General features: G+C 45.1%; 1 protein-coding gene across 1 annotated transcript; it reads left to right on the top strand.

Annotated features, from left to right (window-relative positions):
* Nucleotides 1-24,312: 24,312 nt before the first annotated feature.
* KIAA0040 (KIAA0040 ortholog) lies at nt 24,313-24,781 on the top strand. The gene has a single exon (XM_060233365.1). It carries the CDS (start codon nt 24,398-24,400, stop codon nt 24,701-24,703), a length of 306 nt encoding a protein of 101 aa, XP_060089348.1. The 5' UTR covers nt 24,313-24,397; the 3' UTR covers nt 24,704-24,781.
* The last annotated feature ends 2,214 nt before the right edge of the window (nt 24,782-26,995 follow it).

The raw sequence follows: 26,995 nt of genomic DNA, 5'->3' as shown, positions 1-26,995 counted from the left end.
AGTCAAAATGGCCTTTGTGGTTTTTACTGCCTGAAGGAGTTCTCTATGAGCACACCCAGAGATAAATGGTTTGCCATTAACCATATGCCATTTCTAATGTGTAACATTATTCTCCGAGTCAGTTCTGTGTATGCCACTGTGATAGACTGGTGGACCACAGAAAAGCAGCAGTTCCAGTTCATAATATTTTGGTGCCTAAAATAAAAAAAAAAAAAATACAAATTCCCATGCCCCTCAGCTAGCAATGTAACAGTACAATCCAAGACAGAGTTAGAAATTCTTCTAAGTTCATTGAAATTTACAGTCTCAGACAGATGTAACTTTATTTAGCATTGCAGTATGAACTTAATAAGGTAAATACCTAAAGAATATGATGCCCTTCAGTAGTGCCAGAAAGTTCACTCTTAAGAGTTAACCTCATTCTGCTTAATGGTAGGGGTTGTTTCTTCCCCAGTGATCCATAATCACAGTAATAACTGTGTGTGTGTGTAACCCTTTAGGTTTTTCAAGGCAAGAGTCATAGAGATGGTTTGCCATTGCATGTCTCATTGGCATGGGCAAGAACTGTGTGAACTCGTACAAATAAAGACTAGAAAACCTCAATAATAACTAGGGAGTGGAACAGCTGAAGCTCAGCCTTGCAGGTTCTTCCCTTGAAGGGAGGAGGGTGAAGTCTTGCTTGTGGGACCAGGGAGGTGGGATTAACAAGGACTTCCTGAGGAGATGGGAACTCTCTGTATGCTTTTCCCCGTATCTTCCTGCCATGGTAAGAAAAGGCAGTTCTTCCGGAGAAGTTTTCAAAAGATTGATACATGCCCTCAATAACAAAATATTAAGAAAGCAAAGTGGAAGAAGCAGAATACTTGAGGGGACAGAAGGGGTTTTCACACATGTTGCTAGGGGTCTGTGAATGGGTAATTTAGCATCAAAAGTAGTGGTGAGGGGAGTACTGAGGCTCAGATCCTATGATGACCTATCTGTCTCTTCCAGCATTTCTTTAGCAGTGATGAGGCCTTGGGTTTTGGGTCTGGTCATGATTCTGTTCATGGGCAGGTCCCTTCAGGGAGGCCCCAGAGAGTCTGCCAAGGCAGGGCTTGGGGGCAGCTCAGTCTCCTTCTCCATGGACTCCTATGCTGAACCAGGGTGGTCCATGACATAACCATTCCTGTAGCCACGGGAAGGGGCACAGTTACCAGAGCAAGTCCCATTCTAGTGAATGTTCTCAGAGCCAGTCAAAAAAGGCTCTCCCACTGCAACAAGCAATGTCAGATATCCCCTCACCATAATCTTCCAGGGAACCTGTTCCCCATTGAGTTCTCCCAGGAAAACAATCCACTAGTATCCTCAAAGATCTTTACTCGTTCAGACTGATATCCAGCCTACATGGTGTTCAGAGATCAGTATTTCTGTGCTGTTGTAAACACTGGGAGACTTCAAAATTCCATCAAATGTTGCCTGCCAAATTTTTTAATCCTCTCCAGGGCTAATTTGTCTCTCACTATTTTTTATAATATTATAGCCAGACAATGGCCAGTAATCAAAGCTGTACATTTGAATCTGCTGAGACTTTGGTGTTTGATTTTGCAATCAGGATGTTGCCTGAACAAGGGCTTTAAGTTATTGGGGTGGGTGGGTGAGTAAGTTAAATATAAGCCACAAAGGGTCTATTGATTCAGGAATTCACAAGTACATACCTGCCCAAATTTCCTCAGATGTAGTCATCCATGTCTGTTGATGCAAATTCTGTTCCATTAATTTCTACTTGATATATAAAACTAGAGGCCCTAAAGCTAAATATTTAGATGGTTATTTCAGGCCTAAATGTATACTGCAGTCTGCCTGGCCTTGTGCCACTCTCCTTTTTGGACCTAGAGACCTCCCAGAATTACAACAGATCTCCAAATTACAGAGATCAGTTCTCCTGGAGAAAATGGCTGCCTCAGAATATGGTTCTATAACATATACCCCACAGAGGTTCCCCCTCTCCCCAAATCCCACCCTCCTCAGGCTCTACCCTTAAACCTTCAGGAATTTCTCAAGCCAGAGTTGGCAACCCTAGTTGTAATAAAGATTTATTGAGACTGGTGGGGACCTGCAGCAGGGCTTTTTCAGCTGCCCCCTCTGCTCTGAGGAATTCCCTGGCCATGGAGGTGAGGCAACATCTTTGTTGGAGGCTTTCCAAAGTTGGTTTAACACACTTATAAGGCCTTTGAATGAGAAGAATGAAGGCACAAACATTATTGACTGTGATTTCAGTATCTTGTTAATTGGTTAATGCCATTTAAAATTTTTATTGTACTTTGTATTTTTGTGGTGTACTGTGATTCCCCCCCCCCTTTGTTAGCTTCCTAGAGAATCTCATTCAAGACAGAAAGGTGGTGTGTAACTGAAGTGAACTCTTCTTTGTCCTTAAGGCATTTCCCCCAGTCAAGCTATGAACTTCATTACCATCAGGCCTCATTTTGGGCAGGAGCTCACAGGAGTGGAGCTCTGGAACCTCTAAATTTTATTGTGCTCTTTCTTTCTTACCCCTGCCCCAATACTTGTTTCTGGGCTCCATTGTTCAAACCCCCTGTGAGAATTTTGCTGAACCCTAAGATTTGACAGACTTTCTAATATAAGGGAAAATAACCAAAACATATAAAGCAGACAGATGGAAATTCTTCATCATGGCGCTGTGGCCACATAGGAGAAAGTAATTTAAAAGTATGAGGGGAGTAAGGTTTTATTATGACAACTATAATTCAGGAAGCATTTTAAGGTAGATGCGGAGCTGATGAAATTTAGTTCACTTTCCAGTGATATCAGGGGTGTGTGGCATATACATATGAGTTTTGCTAATGAGCTCTGGCACCTCTTTTTCTTCAAAATGACCCCTGATTTCCATCATCTCCAAACCACCTCACAGGCCGCTTAGTTTGCCTTCTCCCATACCCTGCTGTTTCCCTCCCTCAAGATACCCTGAAACATCAGGGATGGTGAGCAGGCTGGCGGCTAAGAAGTGAGTTCTTCGCATTGTGTTCTCAGGAGGGGCAAAACCCAGTGTATCTTGTTAATGAATGGAATGAGTCTCTTTGTGATTCATCATGTTTGCCAGCAGGACAGCAAACCTGTTTAAAAAAAAAAAAAAGGTTGGCTGCCAAAATGTCAACATTTCTTGAACTCACATATTCCACTGGCAACGTTCCTCCACATAAATAAGATCTTTCATCTAGTGGAGAGGGTGACATTATGTTGAAACAGCTAGCTGTTAACATTCTAATCAGAATATATAAGCACATTAAACTTTTAAAGGCAGGTTATGAATCACCTTCATGCTATGAGGTATTTGTATCCATGTTTAAAATGGTGAGGTTAACTAGAAAGTTTGAGACTTCCTAAAGTTGCCCCCTCCTTTCTTTAATGTTTCTGTTCCTGCCTGACACAAAAAAATCAGTCAGTGAAATTTGACATGGCTGTAAGCGATAGAAAAGTATCACCTGTGAAATTGCCATGTGCCGGATCACTATTAGTAGCAGAGGAGCATGACCAATATTTAGTTTTTATTTAGCGGTTTAAACTCCATTTTTCTCCTCAAAGGGATCAGAAACAATTTACAACATTCTTCCCTCCGTTTTATTCTCACGACCCTGAGTGATTGGCCCAGTATTTTTCAGAAACAGTTGCCAGCTCTGTAAATGGAAGCAAATTAGTTCTTTCTAAGGGAAGTGAGTGTGGTTGAAGAGTATAATTTCTTGTGTATTTTGCCTTGTGGGCCAAACACTTTTGCAGGTTTTTTGAGTAATACAAAGCCCTCTTTACCAGGAGGCAAAACGTGAGCGGTTGTGTCCACCACTGCAAGCTGTGATTCTGCTTTCAAATTCCAGTGAGTTCTCTGAAAACATTCTCTCTTTCCAGCTGCTAAGTTTATCTCATCATCTTGGATAACAAACAATGGAGTTTTACAAAAGCTTTCTCTTTTCTTTGTTTTGTTTTTGCAAAAGCAGTGTTTTCACATGCTTCAAACAGAATCAGTTTTCACATTTTAAAAACGCAACCTTAAATAGTTCTCCAAAGTGTATCAGAACTGAATAAAAAATTAAAGACAGTGTCTTGAAACAGAAATCTTGTGCATAATGCAGTAGGCCGGGCATGGATAGCAACTCCGTGCCATTAAAAACTTGAATCCTATCTACTTACCCACAGCATTTGTTAGAATTGTTGGGAATAAAGCGTATGAAAGATTTGACTGTCATAGAAATCCTCTGTAGACTTTTCAACATTTAATGTGTTCTTCCTGAAACACAAAGTCACCATTTTGTGTTAATTGGGCAATGTGCATGCTTTTCATGTTTGTTTTGTGTTAGTAGACACAAACAGAACCTCACATTTTTTTAGGGAACATATTCACATATACCAATGGATATGAGATTACATTCATTCATTACCCCATTCAAACAAAATGGTGACTAGATGTATCAGGAGGACAATAGATAGTACACATTCTAGGTGTGCCAGCAGTGGGTTGTGAAATACCTGGGTATTTGGTGGGTGGAGCTTGAGGAGGCCAGGGTTTGGGGAGGGGAAGGAGCTCAGCAGGGAAATTATGCTATAGAGTCCACCCTCCAAAGCAGTCACTTTTCCTCAGGGGAACTGATCTTGATTGTCTGGACTTCAGCTGTAATAGCAGGAGATCTGGTAGGGCTGCCAGCCTCCAGGTGGGGCCTGAAAGTCTCCCACTCAGCTCCCTTGGAGAAAGTAGCTGCCTTGTAGGGTAGACTCTATGGCATTGTACTATGCCGAGGCCCCTCCCCTCCTCTCCCTAGACCCTGCCCTCTCCCAGCTTCACCCCCAAAGTCTCCAGGTATTTTCCAACACAGACCTGGCAACCCTCCATCACAGTGCCCAAATCAAAACCTGAAAAGAGCCATCTTCTCTGCGTTGTTCTAAACAGGAACCTCTTTGACAATTGCCCACCCTTCTTTTCCTGTAACACACCCAGTTCTAAACCATAAAAAAAATCGTGCTGAGCGAGATTTGTGTCAGGGGAACTGGCTCCCCCCACTGCCTTTCAACAACAAAGGGCCTTTTAGACCTGGAACTAGCAATGTGGTAGGAAGCCAGTTGATGAAAGTTGCACTTTGCTGACCTAGATTTCTGTAACTCCTTAGTTCATTACAGTAGAAGGGTGATTTCCCCAACTAAGTTGATTTCCAGGGCTGTTAGGTTATCCACTATATATGCCATGCATGGTGATGATAGGACTTGCTTCTAACAGTTCAAACCGGTCAACAAAGTTGGAGTCCAGTAGCACCTTTAAGATCAACACAGTTTCATTGGGAATGTAAGCTTTCATGTGCTAAAAGCACACTTCATCAGACAATGAAATGGGGTACAGTCAGCAGTGCTACATATAGCTTGTGGGTAGTGGTTAAGCATGCAAAATAGTATAAAGTTAGAATCCAATGGCAAGATAGTGAAAATAACAATTTGAAAGAATAACAGTTCAAATGGGGGTATTAACTGAGTGCAAATGTCCCTTGGCCTCTCTTCCAACTTTAATTATCCTGGGATTGTATAGATGTTGGTTTGCCAGCTTTCAGGTGTGGCCTGGATTCGTCTCCCAGAATGACAACTGCTTCCTGGTGACAGATCTCAGTTCCTCTGAAGCAAATGGCTACTTTAGCGGATGGACTCTGTGGCGTTACACTATACTGAGCTTCCTCCCCTGCCTAAATCCCACCCTTCCCAGGTGCCACCCCACCCCCCACAGATGTCCAGGATTTTCCCAACCTGATATTGGCAACCCTAATGTAAGGTTTTGAGCCCAGGAGTAGGCAAGTGTTGTTGCATATGTGAAATGGAGGCATACCAGACCACTTTGTCCAGCATGGAAAACCCTCTGCTCCACCCCAGAAGAAGTCTAGTCAAGCCAGGCTGTACCAGAGCACAGCTGTGGGGCTTGTTTGGAACTGGTGCAGTCATGGAGCACCTTCTGGCCCTGCCCTGGTAAATGGCAGCACGAAGGTTAGTGCAGGTGTGCAGCATTATTGTTTGGTGCACTCAGGCATGTATGTAGCACTTCCGTAGCTGAGGCTTACCACTGCCCTTAAGCAAATGTCAAGCCCCTATTGGCTGCTGCGTAAATTCGATTTCACTTCTGAAATCTCTCCCCCATTAGCACCGTTCATGCATGAGATGCAAAGCCCAAGAGAGGCTCCGATGTGTATTTTAACATTGTATAAGCAAATACCATTTGATTTTCAGTTTCTGCTATTCTCTCCCTCCCCCCCCCCACCCTCCCCCAAGTTGTGGGAATCCTGCTTTGTTCATGCATTTCTCCACTCATTTCTTTTTCTAGAAAATTTTGTGGTTTACAGTTCCACGGAGGGCTTTTTTTTGTAGCAGGAACTCCTTTGCATATTAGCCCACACCTCCCTGATGTAGCCAGTCCTCCTGGAGGTTGGAGTAGGCCCTGTAATAAGAGTCCTGTAAGCTCTTGGAGGACTGGCTACATCAGGTGGAATTCCTGCTACAATAAAGCCCTGGCTCCACAAGTCAAGAGGGGTGCCATGGAGGGTGAATAAAGAGTGGTATTGATATAGAGCTGTGTGTGTGCGTGTGCACGTATTATGGACAAACTGAGTCTGAATTGAACAAATTGGGCCTTTTCTCATTTGGAGGAAAGGGGGAGAAGTGGATAAGAATGTGATCAAAACACCAGACTTTATCAGGATCTGTGTCCATTTACCTGAGCCAAGAAGACACACTTCTCTTGAGCCCAGCACAATGCAACATTTACAGCAGCTTGATATTATAACAGACTGGGATCCCCCCCTACCCCAAACATACTGTCATGTCAGACATTAACTTAAGCCAAGGGCAAAATCTAATATCACGATGCTCCCATGGGAAGTGTTTAGAATCTGCCTTCCAAATAACAGGCTCCAAATTTGTTCGTTGTGGACAGGAAGGTGAAGCTTTATGAACATGAAGGAAGAACTGGCAATTTTTGGCTCCTCTGAATAAGCTGAAGAGGCAATTGAGGTCAGAGGAGAAGGAGGCCCTTGTGCCTCAGGCACTGAAGAAAACATGCAGGAGAGAATGAGGTTCCGTTCTTGGCTAAGCCTAAAACTTCCTGAGGGGACCTTAGGCAAGTCAGATGCTCTCTGTGCCTCAAGGAAGAGTCCCAGCTGGATAAATGGGGGGGGGGGGGGGAGGGAGGAACTGATGAGACTTTCTTTGTCTACTTAGGATATTCTCACAATTCTCAGTGACCTCGAGTAACATTGGGCTGTTTGCAGTTGCAAAATGGGGAGAGGATCTCTTCTTAAGCTGGCAAGTAAAGAAATCAAGACTCCCAATAGCCACCATAAACATGAGCTTGGTTGTGGGTGTATATATACCCTAGCATGCACGTTGATAGTGGTGCATGAGACTATTTGGTTTGGAACCAGGGGCCAAATTTCTGCCCGAGGTATCAAGGCACCAACAGCACTACTGGAGTCTGCGGTGTGGGAGAAGGCGACAGATATGGGTTTATGCCCATAATTGCCTCCCAGACCTGCTCAGCTACCAGCTGAGTTCAACACTACCAACACTGAGACGCTGGCAGTGTTACTGGGAGTTGGCTTGTGCCAGGCATCTCTGTCCAAATATAGCTCTTATCCTTCCATTTGGTTTGCCAGCCTACCAACCTCTTCACAGGTAGGCATGGATTATTATTTTTTGTTTGCACTTGGGTCCAAAGAGTTGCCTACTCCAAATTAAAGAGTAGCTCTTTGGATCTGAACTCAGGTCCAAACCCCAGTATGGCCATGGACTTTCTGTTTCTGTTCCCTAGTTGTAAAGGGAAAATAATAATTACTGTATCAGAACCTGTGAATAAACATGCACAAGGGCCTGTTTCAAATCAGGACTACTGTGTGGGAAAAGGAGAAATTCCTGCTTTCTCCCCTGTGCTGTTTTTGGTGGCTGAAACAGTCCGGGGCCAAGCAGAAGGGAGATTATTTTCTCTGTGGGGACTCAGTACATGCAAGCATTTGTGTATGTGCTGGCTCCCAATGAAGCAAATAAGGCCCCCCTGAGCTGTTTCAGATGCCAAAAACAGTTTAGGGGAATAGACAGGGATTTCTTCTGCACAGCAGTCTCAATCCAAATCAAATTGTGCTCTGGATTAATTTACATTGCCACCAGGAATTAGCTGCTACGGTATAGCTGCATGTCCCTGGCAAACTTGAGCAGTTTGTAACATCTAGTTAGGCTCTTGCAGGGTGGATTAAGGTATATTGGCCCTAATCCCAATAGATTTCATTAGAAGGCCCATAATTGACATGTTGGAATGTTTTCACATGTGCAAAATGAGGGTAGGCAGATCTATTTCTTACCAAACATGTGAGTGAGGGGAGCTATATCCAATGCTCCCTCTAAGCTGTGGAGTCTCGTGAGCAGAAATTCCGCTTTGTGAACAACTGACATCAAAGTTGTGAGTGAGCCATTTGGCTGCTGCAGAAATTAGTTTGCTCTGGGGCCGTCTGTCCTGAACTGGGACAAAAATGTGTGAGCCAGAGGCTAAAAAACTGTGAGTTTGCTCAAACTAACACAGCTTGGAGGGAACACTGGCTATATCCTGTTCTTCTTTCACCTTTTCTTTTTCTCAAAGCAAAATTTACTTTCAGTATCTAAATCAGGCTGAGATAAAAATACTTCAGACAATAACACTGAATTCCATGGAACCATTCTCTGAGCAGTGATGCAAGATCCTATTTAGTAAGTGTAGGGGTGGTAAGGTAGGGGCAGGATTCAGCTTCACTCGCCTAGCCATAGACACTATTTATAGGTGGGGGTGAATGTGTGTTTGTGAGGGGGAGAGAGAGACCTCCTGTCTCAACTTCAGAATCACATAGTAAAATATATGCATAAAGACATGTGAGTCCCTGCTAGGGTTGCCAACCTCCAGGTGGCAGCTGGAGCTCTGGGATTACAAGTAATCTCCAGGTGACAAATCAGTTCACCTGGGGAAAAATGGCTGCTTTAGAAGGTGGAGTTTGTGGCCTTATACCCCATTGAAGTTCATCCCGACTCCAAGCCCTGCCCTCCACAGGCTCCACCCCCAACCCGGAGCTGGCAAGCCTACATTTAGTTTGACACTAAGTCCTGTAGAAATCAAGATGGCAGGTTAGGTGTGACTAACATGAGACAGGCCAGTTCCAGCCAGGTTTAGGTGCCACTAATTGACTTTGAACTGGGGTTCAAAGTCAATGAGCATGGTACAAGTTGGGAGAGTGTTGGAAGAAAGAGGGTAGACAAACAGTTCAAAGTTTAAACCTTTCAAAATGTTTGGAGGCCTATTTATTTGGTGCATTTTCACCCCACTCTGCCTTGAAGGAGCTCAGGGCAGTTTGTCCACCCTCCTCCACTTTATCCTCACAACAACCCCGTGAGGTAGTTTAGGCTGAGATTGTGTGAGTGGGCAAAGGTAATTCAGGGAGCTTCATGTCAAAGTCGGGAGCTAGACTCATCTAACCACTATATCTCACAGTCTCCGTGTCCTTTGAATCAGGTGTGATCTCCTTTGTGGTGCCTCTGCCATTTTTTCCTTACCTTCCTGTCTGTGAAACATGCTATGGAAAAAAAGAGGTGTGGGAGAGTTGGATTGGAATGGACCCAGAGCATAGTCTGAAGGTACATGACATGGCACCTGCTACCTTGCTGAATTTAAGCAGATAGAAAGCCACTTGTGGCTCCTGTGTATGCCACATGGTGAGAGAACCATTTATTTGTTAGATGAATGTACTCCCCTCAGACTAGGGTTACCAAGCTCCAGATGGTAGCTGGAGATCTCCTGCTGTTACAGCTAATCTCCAGGTGACAGATCATTTCACCTGGAGAAAATGGCCAGTTTGGGAGGTGGACTTTATGACTTTATACCGCATTGAAGTCCCTCCCCTCCCCAAACCCTGTGCTCCTCAGGTTCCACCCCCAAAATCTCCAGGTATTTCCTAACCCAGAGCCGGCAACCCTACCTCAGACCACATCTGTGTTTTGCAAGCCACACAGTGAGGCTGTTTTAACTCCCCCTACTTCTGTATTTGTGTTCCTTATTTAGAGTGGAATTGTGTGATACAAATGTACATAACATAGAAAATAGCTTTGGAAAGGAGAGACTTGGACGGGAGCACATATGTTTGTTTGTGCATGCTTAATCTTTCCCCTCACTAATGTTCCCTTTAACCTACAGAGTCTTGTGAGCCAAAATTTTACTTTGTGAGCTACTGGTATTAAAGTTGTAAGCTACTGGCATTAAAGCTGTGAACTACTGCATAAATTATTGTGCTCTGAGGTCATCCTTCCTGAGCTAAGACAAAAATTTGTGAGCTGGAGACTAAAAATCTGACTCAGTTTAGAGGGAACTCTGCCCCTCACCGTGTGATTTTTCAACTCCTCATAGAATCATAGAGTTGGAAGAAACCTCCAGAGTCATCTAGTCCAACCCCCTGCACAATTAGGGTTGCCAAGTCCAATTCAAGAAATATCTGGTAACTTTGGGGGTGGAGCCAGGAGACTTTGGGGGTGGAGCCAGGAGACATTAGGGGTGGAGCCAAGATCAAGGCTGTGACAAGCATAATTGAACTCCAAAGCGAGTTCTGGCCATCACATTTAAAGGGACAGCACACCTTTTCAATTCCTTCCTTCCATAGGAAATAATGAAGGATAGGGGCACCTTCTTTTGGGGCTCATAGAATTGGACCCTCTGGTCCAATCTTTTTCAAACTTGGTGGGTATTTTGGGGAGAGGCACTAGATGCTATACTGAAAATTTGGTGCCTCTACCCCCAAAAACAGCCCCTTCCAGAGCCCCAGATACCCACGGATCAATTCTCCATGATTTTCTATGGGAATAAATCTCCATAGGGAATAACAGAGTTCCCAGCAGACATTTCCCTCCCCTCCCCCCGCTTTCTAAATACCCTGAAGCGGGGGGGGAGGGCCTCCAAACCGGGGGATCCCCTGCCCCCACCTGGGGATTGGCAACCCTATGCACAATGCAGGAACTTTACAAATACTTCCTCCTTCTAAGACAGTTTCTCCCACACTACACTTAATAAGGGTATTTGTGTGAAGCTACCCTTGATTGACATTCCGCCAGGGTAGGGGCAACTCCTGATGTAGGGATGGGAATTGCCAATGGAAAAGTGGCAAGCAGGGGGACTGAATGGATTCCTTCCTAAAACAGCATTTTCCTACAGGAAGCAGCTGCCAATTCTGTTGCATGGGTCCTTCACCTAACTTGCAGTTCTGCCCTTAGGTGGCCATGTGCCAAACAATGTTCCCTCTTAGCTGCAAACTCTTGTGAGCAAAAATTGTACTTTGTGAGCTACTGGTAATAAAGTTGTGAGCTACTGGCATTAAAGTTGTGAGCTGCTGCATAAATTAGTGTACTCTGGGGTCATCCTTCCTGAGCTAAGACAAAGATGTGTGAGCTGGAGGCTAAAAATCTGTGAGCTATCTCACACTAACTCAGCTTAGACGGAACACTGGTGCCAAACCAATTCTAGCTTTCATTGCAGCAAAGGTAATGAACAGAGAAGAAAACTCTGTAGCTGTCTGTGGGACTTTCTGTGGGAACTGTGGCCATAATGCAGGGAAAGTGGGAAGCAGCAAAACCATAGATGTCCTTCCTTGAACTTCTCTGGACCCACAAAAACCTCACAGATATTCAGAGAAATGTTTTTGGTATTCTTTGTTAGAGAAATGATACAGATAATGGAACCTCAGATGAACTTCTGTCTAGAAATGCCGCTTGACTCCTTTCCATGGGTGTAAATAAATTGTCATTGTTTCACTAAATGCAGGAATCTTAGAGAATCCTTCTATCTTTACCCATCTACATTTTAAAGGTGGCCGAACTAATCGTTTTTTCTGTCACAGGAGAGGGGTGTTGTTGGAAACGTGGGGGTTTATTTTTAATTTGCATCCTGTGCAATGTTTAAAATGAGAAGAACCGTTGTGGAATGGTAGACTTTTGATGATATGAAGATGTGTCATTGATGCTGGCAACTGAACATGTCCAGGAATGTGGTGCAGGCATTTACCATTGGAGATGTTGACACTGATAGATTCCTAAACTAAAGTGGGCTGTGGTATGTGTACATTTGCCAATCCGTATAGTCTGCAATGAAGTGCCTCAGGATTCTCTTCATGAACCAAACAGAATGGATGTTTACCTCAGGAAGAGCACTTGAGGGGGGGCAAGGTGTTCCCTCTCTTCCCTTTTATTTCAGGTCTCATGTGGTATTATCTCTCTCTGGCCAATGTACCTCCTAAAGAACCTTTGAGCTGACCGTTAGCACACAGAATGAGGTGGTAGAATTCCAAACTCTGCTATTTTTGACTGTCTGCATATGAAATTATGTGCAAATAAAGTCAGTCTGCAATGGGGGAAAGAATTACCGTGAACACCCTGGGTCTGACCTCCAAATACACATAATCACCTGCTAATGAGCATGGAGTCTGGCCCTGCCATCATGGAACTGGTGGCTAGAGAGTAAGGAATCTACATGCTCAGGAAGTCTATATGCAATGCTCTCCCCCCCCCCGCCCCCCAATCAGGAACACTGCTATATTTTATGGTTCCAGATCACAGGAAAGGAGCCTCACACATATACTTCCTGTACATATAGACACCTTGCTCACAAGTCACCAGTCATGTGAGGGCATGCCTGGCACACTTGTGCCCTTTCTTCCTCTACATATGTGAATTTTAACATACGGAATGTCATATATACAGTGCTTGAGACAATGAGTGGGGTGCAAATGATATTTTATATATCCCCTCCACATAAAACAGGATGCCATAGAGAAGGAGTCCTTGACCTTTTTGACTCTGTAAGTACTTTTGGGATTCTGACACAACATGATGGTCACAGCCACAAGATGGTCTGCCACGGGAGGCGGAGCCAACCACAAAATGGCTGCCACAGTTTACCTGCAGCCACATAGGGAAGATCCTTGAGTTGTGTTGGCAGCTGCCACCAAAGCAACACTCTTTAAAACCTGTGCTACTAAGCAAATCTCAGGTAGGTGCTAAGAAGCCTCACAGGGCAAACCCCTCATGGCCTTACCAACTTCCTAAAAATATTTGGCAGGCACCACGTGGTGGGGACCACCACCATAGAAGTTGTTGTGGATCAGCCATAGACAGTCAGGCCAGATGAGGCAGAGGGCTCTGGGGATGAGGAAGGAGCAGTGGAAGCAGGCCCCCAGCTCACAGTCAGTTACAGGCAGCCTATCTCCCATGGTTGCTGCTACTCTGCCAGATGAGGATCTATAGTCCAAGAGCAACGTCTCAGCTGTCAAAGCTCATGACTCAGGATCAGACGGGATTCCACAGCTCACCCCACCTCCTCTGTCTCCAGAGACACTGGAGCACAAAAGGAGGAGTGTCCAGCATGAAATGCTGGAAAGAAGACGGAGTGCGCAGTTAACAGCCCAGAGACACCTGGGGCTTGTTAGTAAGGAGGAACGGGCACACAGTGGCCTGACGCAGCCCAACTGTGAAATAAGCTTCCCAGTCAAGCAAAGCAGAGAGGAGGAGAGGCCAGCTGTGCAAGCAATGAATCAAACTACTCCAGATCCTGATGCCACTAGGTCTGTGCACCTATGACCTGTTGGACTGCTTCTGGAGTTGCCCTGAACCTGCTCTTGAGATGACCATCAGACACCATGTATGACTAAAGGACTGAACTCTGACCACGCTATTTTGGTTTGCATCTTCACCTTGCCCCACTCATGTTTAAATGCCCCTGAACCATTCAGCACCCTGTAGGACCTCAGACAGAAGATGATACGAAATAGTTCTCCTTTTGATGTACTTCCCCCATAAAAGGAAACAATGTTTGTTGGCACTGTCGCAGGTATTAGGGAGTATACAAACATTCAGGGCTTTTTCTGTAGCAGGAACTCCTTTGCATATTAGGCCACACACCCCTGATGTAGCCAGTCCTCGGGGAGCTTACAGTAGGCCCTGTAAGAAGAGCCTTGTAAGCTCTTGGAGGATTGGCTACATCAGGGGTGTGTGGCCTAATATGCAAAGGAATTCCTGCTACAAAAGAAGTCCTGCAAGCATTCACCACAGTGCAATACACAACCGATGCAGGAGCTTGCTGTTTCATTTCCGAGGTATTCAAGAAGCAGGCATTTAAAACTTCCTATGAGTCTCCCGCCCTTACCATCAAAATGTCTTCCCTGAAATGGTATTCCTGTTTTGTGCACAGTGCCGCTTGCATGCAGGTTGATTTTATATCAAAGGATCCAATAAGGAGCTTAGATGAGACCCGGCAGGTTTAAAAATGAATGAAGTTTTAACTGTTCATTAGTTGTAAGTGTAAGGAAGCCCTGGCCTCTGACCCATCCCAGTTTCTGCTAGGTGAAAAGGAAAATGAGCATTCCAAAATATTTTTTTTCCAAGAGACAGTGTAACTTTACTGTATCATAGCCCCCTTCTGGTTGGACTAGTGCTGCCACAGGTGCTTTTCATAACCAGTTTGGTCTTAGAAAATAACTTTACAAAGGAGTCTCTTGGAATAAAAGCCACTCTTTGTCATCACTTTGCAAACCTCCGGTGTTCCTGTAGAGAAGGAAGAGCGACATAGCTGTCAAGCAATTGGCTTGAGCACTGGGGAATAGCTTGCAACTGTTCCAGTTAAGTGTGTTAAGTGCTGGCAAGTCACTTCCAAGGTACAGTGACCCTTTGAATTAATGACCTCCAGAATATCCTATCATTAAGAGCTTTGCTCAAGTCTTGCAGACTGAAGGCTAGCAGCTTCCTTGATTGAGTCAGCCGATCCCACTTTGGGGCTTCCTCTTCTCCTCCAGCTTTTTCCTTGCTTGATTGTTCATTGCAGGGGAAATTCCTTACCCCAGTTATTTCCTGGATTTTGAAGTTCCAGAACACCAGCATTTGATTCCAAGGTGACAAATCTTTAACAAGTCTATCCCCTTATTCCAGGGGTTTTTTTTTAATTCAGACATTTGGTTCGACCCTAAGCATCACCCATGGAGCAAGACTTCCCCACCTCTCCCGCACTGCAACTCGCAATGTACCTCCCGCACTGCAACTCGCAATGTACGCTTCTGGGGGTCCCTTGATGACCAGCAGAATAGAAGATAAAGAGGAGGAGTCTGCCATGAGAATGGGAAATCAGCAGAAATTCTCCACCACTTTTTGTGCATTCACACTATGCTAAATAATGCATTTTACATCCAGATTTTTACTGTGTAAGAGTAGCAAAAATCCAGATGTAAAACTAGTGTAGTGTGAACACACCAGAAGTGTCACTCTCCTAGCAGAATAGAAGAAGAATTGCAGATTTATACCCCGCCCTTCTCTCTGAATCAGGGACTCAGAGCGGTTTACAATCTCCTTTATCTTCTTCCTCCACAACAGACACCTTGTGAGGTGTGCGGGGCCGAGAGAGCTTTCACAGAAGCTGCCCTTTCAAAGACAACGCTTGCAAGAGCTATGGCTAACCCAAGGCCATTCCAGCAGCTGAAAGTGGAGGACCCAGTTCTCCCAGATAAGAGCCCGTACACTTAACCATTACACCAGACTGGCTCTCACCTTAGGATCCAAGTCATTGTTCATATCTTCCTACGCTGCCCAGTTGCTCCAGATTTCCATTTTGTGTCTTTACCGCTCTTCATTGGTTCTTACAGCATATGTTCACTGGTTACCAGCAGTGTTTTTCTTTTTCTTTTTTCTTTTTTTTTTTAAATTTCAAATGATTTTATTAATGAAAAATCTGAAAATGAACATATCATAGATAAGTATAAAAGGTACATACATTAATAAAAATAACCAATACAATAACACACATTAAACATAGAAAATAAAGGAGAAAAACCAATAGTAGGCTTACATAGTTAAATATATTAAAGTAAATTATAGCCACAAAAAATCTTTATATAATTTAGATTTGTTGTAAGAATTAATATAAAATGGATCACTATCAATTTTTTCTAAGATAGGGAACCAGCTCGCTATGTACTTGGAATAAGCCTGGTAGGGGTCGATAGTGTCTAATGTCGCCTGGATTTTGTCCATTTGATAGGGTTATATGGCCAACATGCATCACTTCCAAAGTCTTCCAAGTAAACTGGATGGCAGGAGGAACAGAATGTGAGCCACAGTGAACCTGTGGCACAAGAACGGTCCAAAACGGGGAATCCACAGCAGAAGTTCCTAATCTGCCCTGCCTCTTTGAACATTTACATCTACGCAGAACCTCCTTGTAGTGCTCAGATGAGAGAGCCAGTGTGGTGTGGTGATTAGACTGCCTGACTAGAATCTGGGCGATCTGGGTTCAAATCTCCATTTTACCAAGGAAGCTCACTGGGTGACCTTGGGCCACTCACACTTTCAGCCCAACTTACCTTTCAGGGTTGTTTTGAGGATGAAATGGAGAAGAGGAGAAGGATGTAAGCCATTTTTGAGCTCCCATTGGAAAGAAAGGTGGTGTATTAAAAAAGTGAAATAAACGTTTCCAGTCCTTTTTTCTAGAGCCCACCCTGAATTGGCATATGCCATCTGTCACTATGAAATGGCAGTTGGGGTGAGATCATTTGGGGACTTTGGGCCAGTCTCACTCCCTCAGCCTAACCTCTGTCACAAAGTTAAAACAGAAGAAGGGAGAGCCAGAGAGGCCACTAGGGTTGCCAGTGTCCAGATGGGCCTGGAGATCTCCCAGAATTACAACCCATCTCTGGACAACAGAGATAGTTCTCCTGGAGAAAATGGCACTTTGGAGTATGGACTCCATGACATTATACATCAGTGTGGCCCCATCCCTCTTCAAACCCCACCCTCCCTAAGCTCCACCCCTGAAATCTCCAGGTATTCCCAATCCAGAGCTGACAACCTTACAGGCCACTATGATCTCCTTGGATAAAGGGCAGAAAGCTGCAGTCCTGCTCTTGCCAGGGATGTCATGGTTGTCTGTTTGGGGAGGGGCCGTGGCTCAGTGGTAGAGCATCTGCTTGGCATGCAAAAGGTCCCAGGTTCAATCCCTGCCGTTGCCAGCTTTAAGAAAGGGTCTGGCAGCAGGTGATGTGGAAAACCTCTACCTGAGACTCTGGAGAACTGTTGCCAGCCTGAGCAGTACTGACTTTGGTGGACCAGTCATCAGATTCAATATCAGGCAGCTACATGTGTATTGTATTCATCTGATCAGACCGAAGTCTCATGTTCTCTTTCCAGTGCCTCAGGAAGACCACAAAGCAGGCAGTCAAAAGCTGAGCCATGACCCCTATATAAGGATTCAGGGCAGTAGCAAAGTTGCGAAGGCAGGCGAGGGTTGCAAAGGCCGGTGCAGCAATTGCCCAACATATCAGGAAACCAAGAGAGAATGTGGGTAAGCCCAAGGCATGGGTCACCCAGAGTGCAAATACCAAAGATATTTGTCCATCTGCCTTCTTGTTGTGCCTTCTGTTTTTCTAGTGCCTGTCTCAGAGCACAGCTTGATCCTGTGTGACCTGAGGCATTCAGCACCACATAAACACTTGTGCTCTTGAAGGGGTTAGTTTAAACATACAGGCTTCTCTTCCAGGTCAAGCTCTAGGGAAATCAAGTCTTAAACCAACTGAGTGCGGCCAGCACTTATTGGCATGAAACTAGTACCATCACTAATCAGCCTTCACCCATTCAACTTTTTAAAATTATTCTGGGGTTTTTATATATAAAGGGGGAAATCAATTGATATTTAATTAAGTGTATGTGCGATACTTTGGATATTATAGTTTGCTTAAAATGTGTGAGGAAAACAAGGCAGACAAATTGAATCAGGGTTTATGTCACTGTCCACCCCAGTGCTTTTGTCAGATGTGCTGTGGAAGATGGGGTGCCAATCTCAAGCTGCAGCTTTTAGCATGGCACTGCATTTTTTGAGCAGGAGTGCACAGGTCACAGTTCTGGCTAGCTTGGCATCAGGGGGTGTGACCTAATATGCAAATAAGTTCCTGCTTGGGGGGGTCTAGCAAAAAAGCCCTAGTAAAAGGGATTATTGATCTTTACTGCTCTTCAGAGGAACCCACCTCCCTGGCCTCTGCAAGAACTCGCATTGCATCTCAAGATTTGAAGAAGGCACTCTTGGAGCAGTAACTCATACAGAGATGCAATGCAAGCTCCTTCTGTGAGGATCAGTGATTAATTCAGCTGGTGTCTGGCTGCATTGCATTTAATCATTCAAAAATGCCTGTGTGGTGATAGTGTGGAATTATCTTCTTCCTGTAGTCTGAATGAGAAAGAGGGCATTAGACCAAAGAACCATGCAGAGATTTAACCAGGGCCTTTTTTGGTAGCAGGAACTCCTTTGCATGTTAGGCCACACCCCTCTTATGTAGCCAGTCCTTCAAGATCTTACAGGGCTCTTCTTACAGGGCCTACTGAAAGTTCCAGGAGGATTGGCTACACCAGGAGGTGCGTGGCCTAATATGCAAAGGAGTTCCTGTTACAAAAAAAAGCTGCCTGCTATGGATGGATACTTTGGGGCATAGGATCCTTTAATTAATTTGTTTCTCACTTTACACATTATGGGAATTATTCAGCTAAGAGGGTGGTGTCATTTCACCTCTAGAGACAAAGGAAGAATTCCCCAGAGCTCCCTTACAAGAAGGAGCCAGGCAAGTTTGCTGGCTGAAAGGATGTCCCCATCTTCATCCCCATCTAATGTAGTGAAGATGAAGAATCTATCCTACATCTTGGATGGAAGGAAAGAAGACTGACAGCTTGACCACTCATAGAATTTGCAACTCCTAAGGATTTTTATTTTCCTCTTTGTAGCATGCAGACTCAAAATGGCTGAACAGCGGGTGAGGAAGAAGGGTGCTGGGATTTCTAGAAGAGAATTCTGATCACCCTAATCAAACTACAATTCTCAAGATTCTTGTGGGGGGGGGGAGTCATGATTTATACTGGTTTGAAGCTCACATAGAACTATAGATCAGACTCTTCAGACTCAGCATGTTTCCTTGGGATAAGTTATATTGAACTCACTGGGACTTACTTTTAAGTAACTGTAGATGGGATCAGCAGCCGTGACCTGGGTGGTCCAGGCTAGCCAGACTTCACTGGATCTCGGAACCCAGGCAGAGGCAGTACATGGATGGGAGACTACCAAGGAAGCCCAGAGGCAGGCAATGGCAAACTACCTCTGTTGGTCTTTTGCCTTGGAAACCCTGTGGGGTTGCCGTAAATCAGCTGCTACTCACTGGTCCTTTCCATCGCTTCATGAGAACGACTGGGCTTTGAATGGCAGCAGAAACACTGTGCCTTGATCCCTTTCAGGAATTCCTCATAAACCCCACGGAAATATGTGTGGCTGCATTAGTGTCCAGCTCAGTTTTGGTACTGAAGTGGCCTTTGTTATGTTAGTGGATAAGTTACACCAGGAAACGTGTGGGAGAGCTCATCTCTGAATCTCTCTTTTGAGTGTATCGATTTTACTGGCTTTTTTTTTGTTTGGTGTAGTGGTTAAGGAGTGCAGACTCCGATGATGTACTCCACTCTGAGCCCTCAATGGGGAAACGGAAGGAATATAAATAAACAAACAATAATAATCTGGGAGAACCAGGTTTGATTCCCCACTCCTCCACACGCTGCTGCTGGGTGACCTTGGGTCAGTCACAGTTCTCTCAAGAGTAGTTCTTGAAAGAGCTCTCTCAGCCCCACCGACCTCGCAGGGTGTCTGTTGTGGGGAGAGGAAGGGAAAGGAGATTGTAAGTCACTCTGAGACTTCTTCAGGTAGTGAAGTGCAAGGTATAAATCCAATCTCTTCTCTTTTGCTTTTGGGTTTTACCACTCTATTGATTTAAGTTGTTGAATATTCAATATACCAAGGTTGGTAAAATGAGTCTCCAACTTGTTGGGGGATAAAGTGTAGATGACTGAGGAAGGCAACGGCAAACCACCCCGTAAAAAGTCTGCCATGAAAACGTTGTGAAAGCAACGTCACCCCAGAGTCAGAAACAACTATTGCTTGCACAGGGGATTGCCTTTACCTTTATTTGAAATTGGTTCTTCTTATTGTCTCGCTTCGAAGGTCCTGAGGCAGAAATCGGGGTACAAATCTTTTAAATAAAATATTTTGCGCTGCCCAGTTTTTCATGCATGGAGAAGTCCAGATGCAGGCCAGCAGGATTTGTTTTCTTTTGGAGGAGAAGAGTCCAGTGGTGTCTTCCTATGATTAGCTTTATTTACAGAAAAGAGCATAGTGGAGGCAAATGAGACTTTTTGAGCAGACAGCACAGCTGGTATTCAGGCACCAGATCCCCCAAAAGGATGCTCTGGCTTCCATCAGCTCACACCACACTCTGCCTCTGAAGGCAACTTAGAAACTGGTTCCATACTGTCTGTTTGTCTCTTCTCACATGGTGAAAGGTATCATTTTCCCTGAATGCTAGTGGGTATTGCATTCCAGGAGCCAGTGGGAGAGCGTCTCTTCTTGAATCTCATAGTCAAAAAACATCAGGCAATCATCCCGGATTATAAGCAAGTTATCCAGCATCTGCAACAGTATGAGATCTCTTAAATGGGGCCAAGACAAACTGGTCTTGTCTGTGAGGTTAACATGTTGTTGCCAATAATGAACTTATTATGCAAAGTTCATCTGCCTCCTGGATGCTATCTGGATGCTGACTTTCTCTTGCACAAATCATCTGTCATGACTCCCTGTGGTTGGGCTGATCAGAAGATACTGGGGAGGGGGGGGTGTAGGGATATGCATGGACTGATAAAAAAAGTCCCTCTTAACTACCAAATGTGCCAGATGTGACTGAAAGATTAGTAGTCAGAAGGGTATGATCTGAGTCTTGAGACCAGAAGTAGCAACTCAAGCATCACAATCAGTATTATAGAGAGATGCAAGACAAAGGAAGGCTGCAGTGAAATACCACAAAGGATCGGAAGCAGATAACTGAGTCAAGTCCACAGCAGATCTGTGGATCATGCTAAGTATACAGAGGTTGCCAAGTCCTCCCTGGGCACCAGCAGGGTTGGGAAAGTTCTCAAGATTTGAAAATGGAGCCTGGGGAGGACAGGAACCTCAGTGGGGTAAAATACCATAGAGTCCACCCTCCAAAGCAGCCATTTTCTCCAGGGGAGCTGATCTCTGTAGTCTGGAGATAAGCCGTAATTCCAAGGGATCCCCAGGTCCCATCTGGAGGCTGGCATCCCTATAACGCACTGTAAAGGAGCTGCATCCAGTCCTGGTTCCTTGATGTGTATCACTTGCCTCATTCGTATGTTACGTTTTTAGATGCTTCACACATTTTCAGATGGCACACATAATGTCTGGAGGCTTATTTACCTGTCCCATAGTGGCAATGTTAGGCTTGTCTTGGCAAGTACGTGGAACAGGGAGCCCCAGTTAATTGTAGGTTCTCAATGAATGCAACCTGTTTTTGCAAATATATATATATATATATGCCTCCACAGTTCTCACACTAAATGGTGCACTTAAAATGCCTTTGGCCCGCACCTATAAACAATGTGTGAACTGTCTCAAAGTGTGACATCCCATTTAAACCTAAATTTTCCTTTACTAAGCTGTATTTTAATGTATTTTTCTTCTAATGGCAAACTATAGGTATGTTACATGTTAACATGTTACATGTTAAAAGGTAAATTAGTTGGATGGGAAAAACTTCTGAGAAAGAAATGCTCTCATTTTGGCCCAGGCTTATAACAATAGAGTGATTAGCAGACATTCTCACATTTTGACATGTTACTGTTCTATTGGTTTCTCACGCTCATGCTACCCAGATCGAAGGTTTGCTCAATTTGTTAATGTTACTATTCTGTCATTGGATTTTAAATTTGTACCGTTTTGCACTCTAAACCACTGCCTACCAGCTATATGTAGCTCTGCTCACGGTACCTGATTCCTCATCTGAAGAAGTGTGCATGCACACATGAAAGCTTACATTCTGAATAAAACTTTGTTGGTCTTAAAGGTGCAACTTGACGCCTACCTTGTTCTACTGCTTCAGACCAACACGGCTGCCCACTTGGATCTTTCCTTTACTAAAGAATTCCATCACAGCAGAGAAGGTGGAGATTGTAATACAATGAAACCAGACCAGAAATTTGGATTCCCACTTTCCCCCTGGGAGCGTTAAGACTGGGTGTCACATTTTTGCCATCTAATTTCAGGCAGGCACATGTACAGTCTGTGGCTGTGAAGGCTTCACAAAAAGGGCCACAGGGGCCAATCCTAAAATGGCTCCCTCAGAAGTAATTCCCATTTCATTCAGTGAAGCTACCTCTCAGGAAAGTGTTCTTAAGATTGCAGCATTGATGGCAGGCACAGCCTTCCTTCCGCTACCTTGTTTCTGTGCTTGGGGGAAAATAACTTCTATTGAGGGTCTGCCTGTCACCTAGCTGTTTAAGTGTATTCTGGCCCATACAGGTCACTTCTGTTCTCTTTTCATCTCTGTCTGGTCTGTAGAGATTTGTCTAAGTTTCCATCCAATAACATTTTGCATTTATGTAGCACCTTGGGGTAAATGAGACATTTCACATATAATCTAATTGCAGTCATATAACTAGCCCCGTGGCGCAGAGTGGTAAAGCTGCAGTACTGCAGTCAAACTCTCTACTCATGACTGGAGTTCGATCCCAGCGGAAGCTGGGTTCAGGTAGCCGGCTCAAGGTTGACTCAGCTTTCCATCCTTCCAAGGTCAGTAAAATGAGTACCCAGCTTGCTGGGGGAGGGAGTGTAGATGACTGGGGAAGGCAATGGCAAACCACCCCGTAAAAAGTCTGCCGCGAAAACGTCATGATGCAATGTCACCCCAGAGTCAGAAATGACTGGTGCTTGCACAGGCGACTACGTTTACCTTTTTGAGCACCTTAGGGTAAATGAGACATCTCACATATAACCTAATTGCAATCCATACAATAGCCCAATAAAGAAGGCCAGTACTATTATGCCAGGGTTGTGGGGGTGGGGGGGGGGGGGACCTGAGGCTAAGGAAGTTACTTGTCTTAGTTTATCACTGAGGCAAGATTTGAATGAGGTAATTGTGAGGACTCTAGGCTTCTTTGTTATACCAGATCTCCTACTAGGCAGTAGCCTTTAGGGGAGCTAGGTCTCCTGCTATGCTAGCAATCCCCCAAGTTGCCCACTGGCTCCTCAAAGAATAAAATGGTGGAGGGAAAAAAATGGGGCAAGAATGCCTGTGTCATACCAGTGCATGATGTCACTCCTGGCAAAAACCTGGAGGGGAAGTTATGATGTGGGAGGACACTCTAGGACTTGCTAGAAAAACCCTCTGTAGTTTAATCATAGAGTTTCGCCAGAGCCGAGATCACTGCCTCCAACTTCATGATGTCACTTCCAGTTTTTCTCCAGAAGTGAGAGAGCTGGTGCAGTGTAGTGATTAGAATGTTGGGCTAGGTTGGAATCTGCACCCTGCTGTGGAAACTCCCTGGGTCACCTTGGGCCAGCCACACACACTCAGCCTAGCCTACCACACAGGGTTGTTGTCAGGTTAAAATGGTGGAGAGGAGAATGAGGTAAACTGCTCTGGGCCTCATAGAAGAAGAAGATTATATTGGATATACTCTGAGTCTCAGAGTGGTCACAATCTCCTTTACCTCCCCCCCGCCCCACACACACACACAACAGACACCCTGTGAGATAGGTGGGGCTGAGAGAGCTCTTACAGCAACTGCCCTTTCAAGGATAACTCCTGTGAGAGCTATGGCTGACCCAAGTCCATTCCAGCAGCTGCAAATGGAGGAGTGGGGAATCAAACCTGGTTCTCCCTGATAAGAGTCTGCACACTTTAACCACTACACCAAACTGGCCCTCCAGGGTGGGTAGAAAGGAAAAAATGATGCTGGTGTGTGACTGTCCTCACCCCCCCACACACACACACACCAAATAAAATCTCTCCTGTGGGATCCCTGATACGAAGACTGGTACGGCAGGAAGAGCCAGGCAAACAGGGAGACTTCTTAGCTCCCATAGAGGGACAGATGCCTCATGATGTGTTACTAATCTGGATGTGATAGTTCCATAGGAATACCATCGTGAGCATTATTGTGTGGGGTCTTCCTTTGCAAATCTTGCTAGACCTACTGTGCTCTGGTTCTCAGAGGCATCTGTCAGCAGAGCTCTGGAGCTTTTACACAGAAAGGACTGCCTTTCACAGCCCAGCTTAGCTTTTGTTTTGTTTTCTCTCTTTGCAGGTTGGGAGATTTTCTCTCTTTGCAGGTTGGGAGATTTTTTTTTTCCTTTACACCATTGGAAGGCTGATCCCCTCAACGAAGGCCTCCCACTGTAAGGTGCAAGCCAAGGATAAAGGAAGGGGTCTTCGCAGCCCTCCGCAAACATCTCTCTTCCCCGCCGAGAGCCCCCATGGAGCAGATCAGCTCCTTTTTCCACTCCATTGGGACTTTCATCCGCTCCAAGCATCAGGAAGGCGTCTACAACACTGTCTGCCTGGCGGTCCTGATTTGCCTGCCCGTCCTGGTCCTTCTCATCAGTCTCGTCATCTGTTGCCACTGTTGCTGCTGCAGTCAGCGGCGGCAAAAGGACAACGGCGGCGGCAGCAGCGGTTCTTCCCATGGGAAGAAAAGAAGGAAGAAGAAAGAAGAAGATCTGTGGATTTCAGCCCAGCCCAAGCTGCTCCTGCTGGAAAAGAGGCCATCTCTGCTGGTCTAGAGCGGAGGGAGGTCCCCAAGAGCTGGACTCCTTCCTTCAGTTCGTGAGACTTTGGGTTCACACCCTGCAACCCCAAGAAGATGCTCCCTCCCCTTTAAGGGTGACTTACAGATTATTTCTTCCTAAAGGTCTTTGGAATGAAGGAACTATGCAAAAACTGTCATCGAAATGTACCAGAGGGGCCTTAGAAGGGCATGAGTTTACCAGCACCCTGCTAATGTGCTCAGGTGTCATGTACTCTGCCGTCATCCAGATTAACCCAACATGACCCAACATGGCATGTTTGCCTGTGCTCTTCTGCTTAAAGACTTAGATGCAAAGGAGAATATTTTTTTTCCCAACAGTCTTGCACTGACATATTTTATGTACGCTGGGAAACAAAATCACTGCTGCACAAACATGTATGTTTAAGCATGCATCGCCACCGTATACATCCGTGTGCTAAATTGGGTCTCATGCAGATGGACAGGGACCTCTGTGGAGGGATCGGTCTTCTAACAGCCCCAACCACAGCAGATGAATATAAACTCCTGGGTTCAGAGATAGGATAATTCTAAGCTCCAGTTGCAAGAAACTGGAGCTGCTGCCCCCTTGTGGGCTTCCTGAGTACATGCAGCTGGTCACTGCTAAAGCAAAAACCTTGGCTGGATCCAGTGACGCCCACCTGCTCTTATGTTTAAATGGCAAGAACCTCCTTACTAGACTCCCACCATGGCAATCTGATGTTGCCAACCCACAATAGGATCTTTTCAGCAGACTCTGTAATCAGGGGCTTTCTGTATTTTGTAACTGCAGCTCAGAATTCACCAGAGTGAGACTCCGGCTTTTGTCTTTTAAAATGCTGTAGCCTCGGAGTCGCCAAACGGTGGATTGGGATCCACAAGTGGCTCTTTCAGACATATTGGGTGGCTCTCGAAGCCCCCACCACTCCATTGGCCAGCTTGGAGAAGGCATTTCTCTCTTTAAATGTGAAGGCGTTGGAGAACGAATTTAAAGTTCCTTTCTTTCCATCCCTCCCTCGCCCCATCTGTTTCCTTCTTTCCTCTCCCTTGCATTCATGTCTTGCGGCTCTCAAACATCTGACATTTATTCTGTGTGGCGCTTATGTTAAGCAAGTTTGGCCACCCCTGCTGTAGCCCTTGAGACTGCTGTAGATCTGTGGGCAATTCATGGTGAAATCTTAGCAGGAGGGGGGTGGGATTGAGCAGGATGCCTAGTGGTTGGAGGGCAGGGGGCTCCAGGGTTTCTGCCTGGCTCTGCTCCCATGGCTACCAGAAGGTAAGCATCTGTACATAATTTGTCACCCCGTATAAATTAAATGTTTCTTTACCAGTACAAATTCTTCTTTGTCGTCCCTTTTCTTTCTCCTTAAGGCCTTTCTAATCAAGGGCCATAGCTAAACATGTTCCATCCCACTGCTGTGCAAGGGAATGCACATGGTTCTGTCTTTCCCTTTGAAACCAAAAGAATATACAAGTGATGCTTGAACTGCCCTGCACCTATAATCGTCTTTACAGAGGGGTAATATACATTCGTTACCCCATCAAGCACCCAAATGGTTGCTCCTTAGGTAATACATCTACTTCTAGCACGTTTGCCAGCCTTAAGCCACAGTTGCTAGGAAAATCTGGTCTTTCTCCACAGTGACAGATATAACAGTAACTGCTGTGGTGTGGAGTCACAGGTGCCACCTGTTTACTGGTACCTGTAATGTCACTGTGATGAAAGGACAAGGCTGGCAAATGAGTTGAGAAATCCCCAGAGATTTGGGAGAGGACAGGGTTTGGGAGGGCAGAGATCTCAAGAGTGGCATATTACCATAGAGTCTACCCTCCAAAGAAGCCATTTGCTCTAGGCAGGGCTTTTTTTGTAGCAGGAACTCCTTTACATATTAGGCCATGCCTTCTGCTGTAGCCAATCCTCTTGCAGCTGACATTAGGCCCTGTACTAAGAGCCCTGTAAACTCTTGGAGGACTGGCTACATCAAGGGTGTGTGGCCTAATATGCAAAGAAGCTCCTGCTACAAAAAAAGCCCTGGCTTTAGGGGAGTTGATCTCTGTTGTCTGGAGATGAGTTGTAATTCCAGATCTCCAGCCATCAACATAGAGAGGTTGGCTCTCTACAAGAGAAAGAAGGTCCCCTTTTCCTGCTTGCTTGAGACCATGGAAGTCCCTCCCATTTCATTCTTCTTTTTCTCATCTTCCTTTGTTCTTTTTCATTTTTCGCTTTGGGCTCCGGGGTACTCCCAGTTCCATTTCAGCCTTTATATCAAGCTTTCTTTCCTCCCTGCCC

Source organism: Heteronotia binoei, chromosome 2, assembly GCF_032191835.1.
Source record: "Heteronotia binoei isolate CCM8104 ecotype False Entrance Well chromosome 2, APGP_CSIRO_Hbin_v1, whole genome shotgun sequence".
NCBI lineage: Eukaryota > Metazoa > Chordata > Lepidosauria > Squamata > Gekkonidae > Heteronotia > Heteronotia binoei.
Note: the sequence above shows the minus strand (reverse complement) of the source record. Positions and strands in the feature narration are given on the sequence as shown.

Bases quoted from the DNA above. Each gene is read 5' to 3' on its own strand.
- KIAA0040 (XM_060233365.1), top strand. From the start codon at position 24,398: ATGGAGCAGATCAGCTCCTTTTTCCACTCCATTGGGACTTTCATCCGC.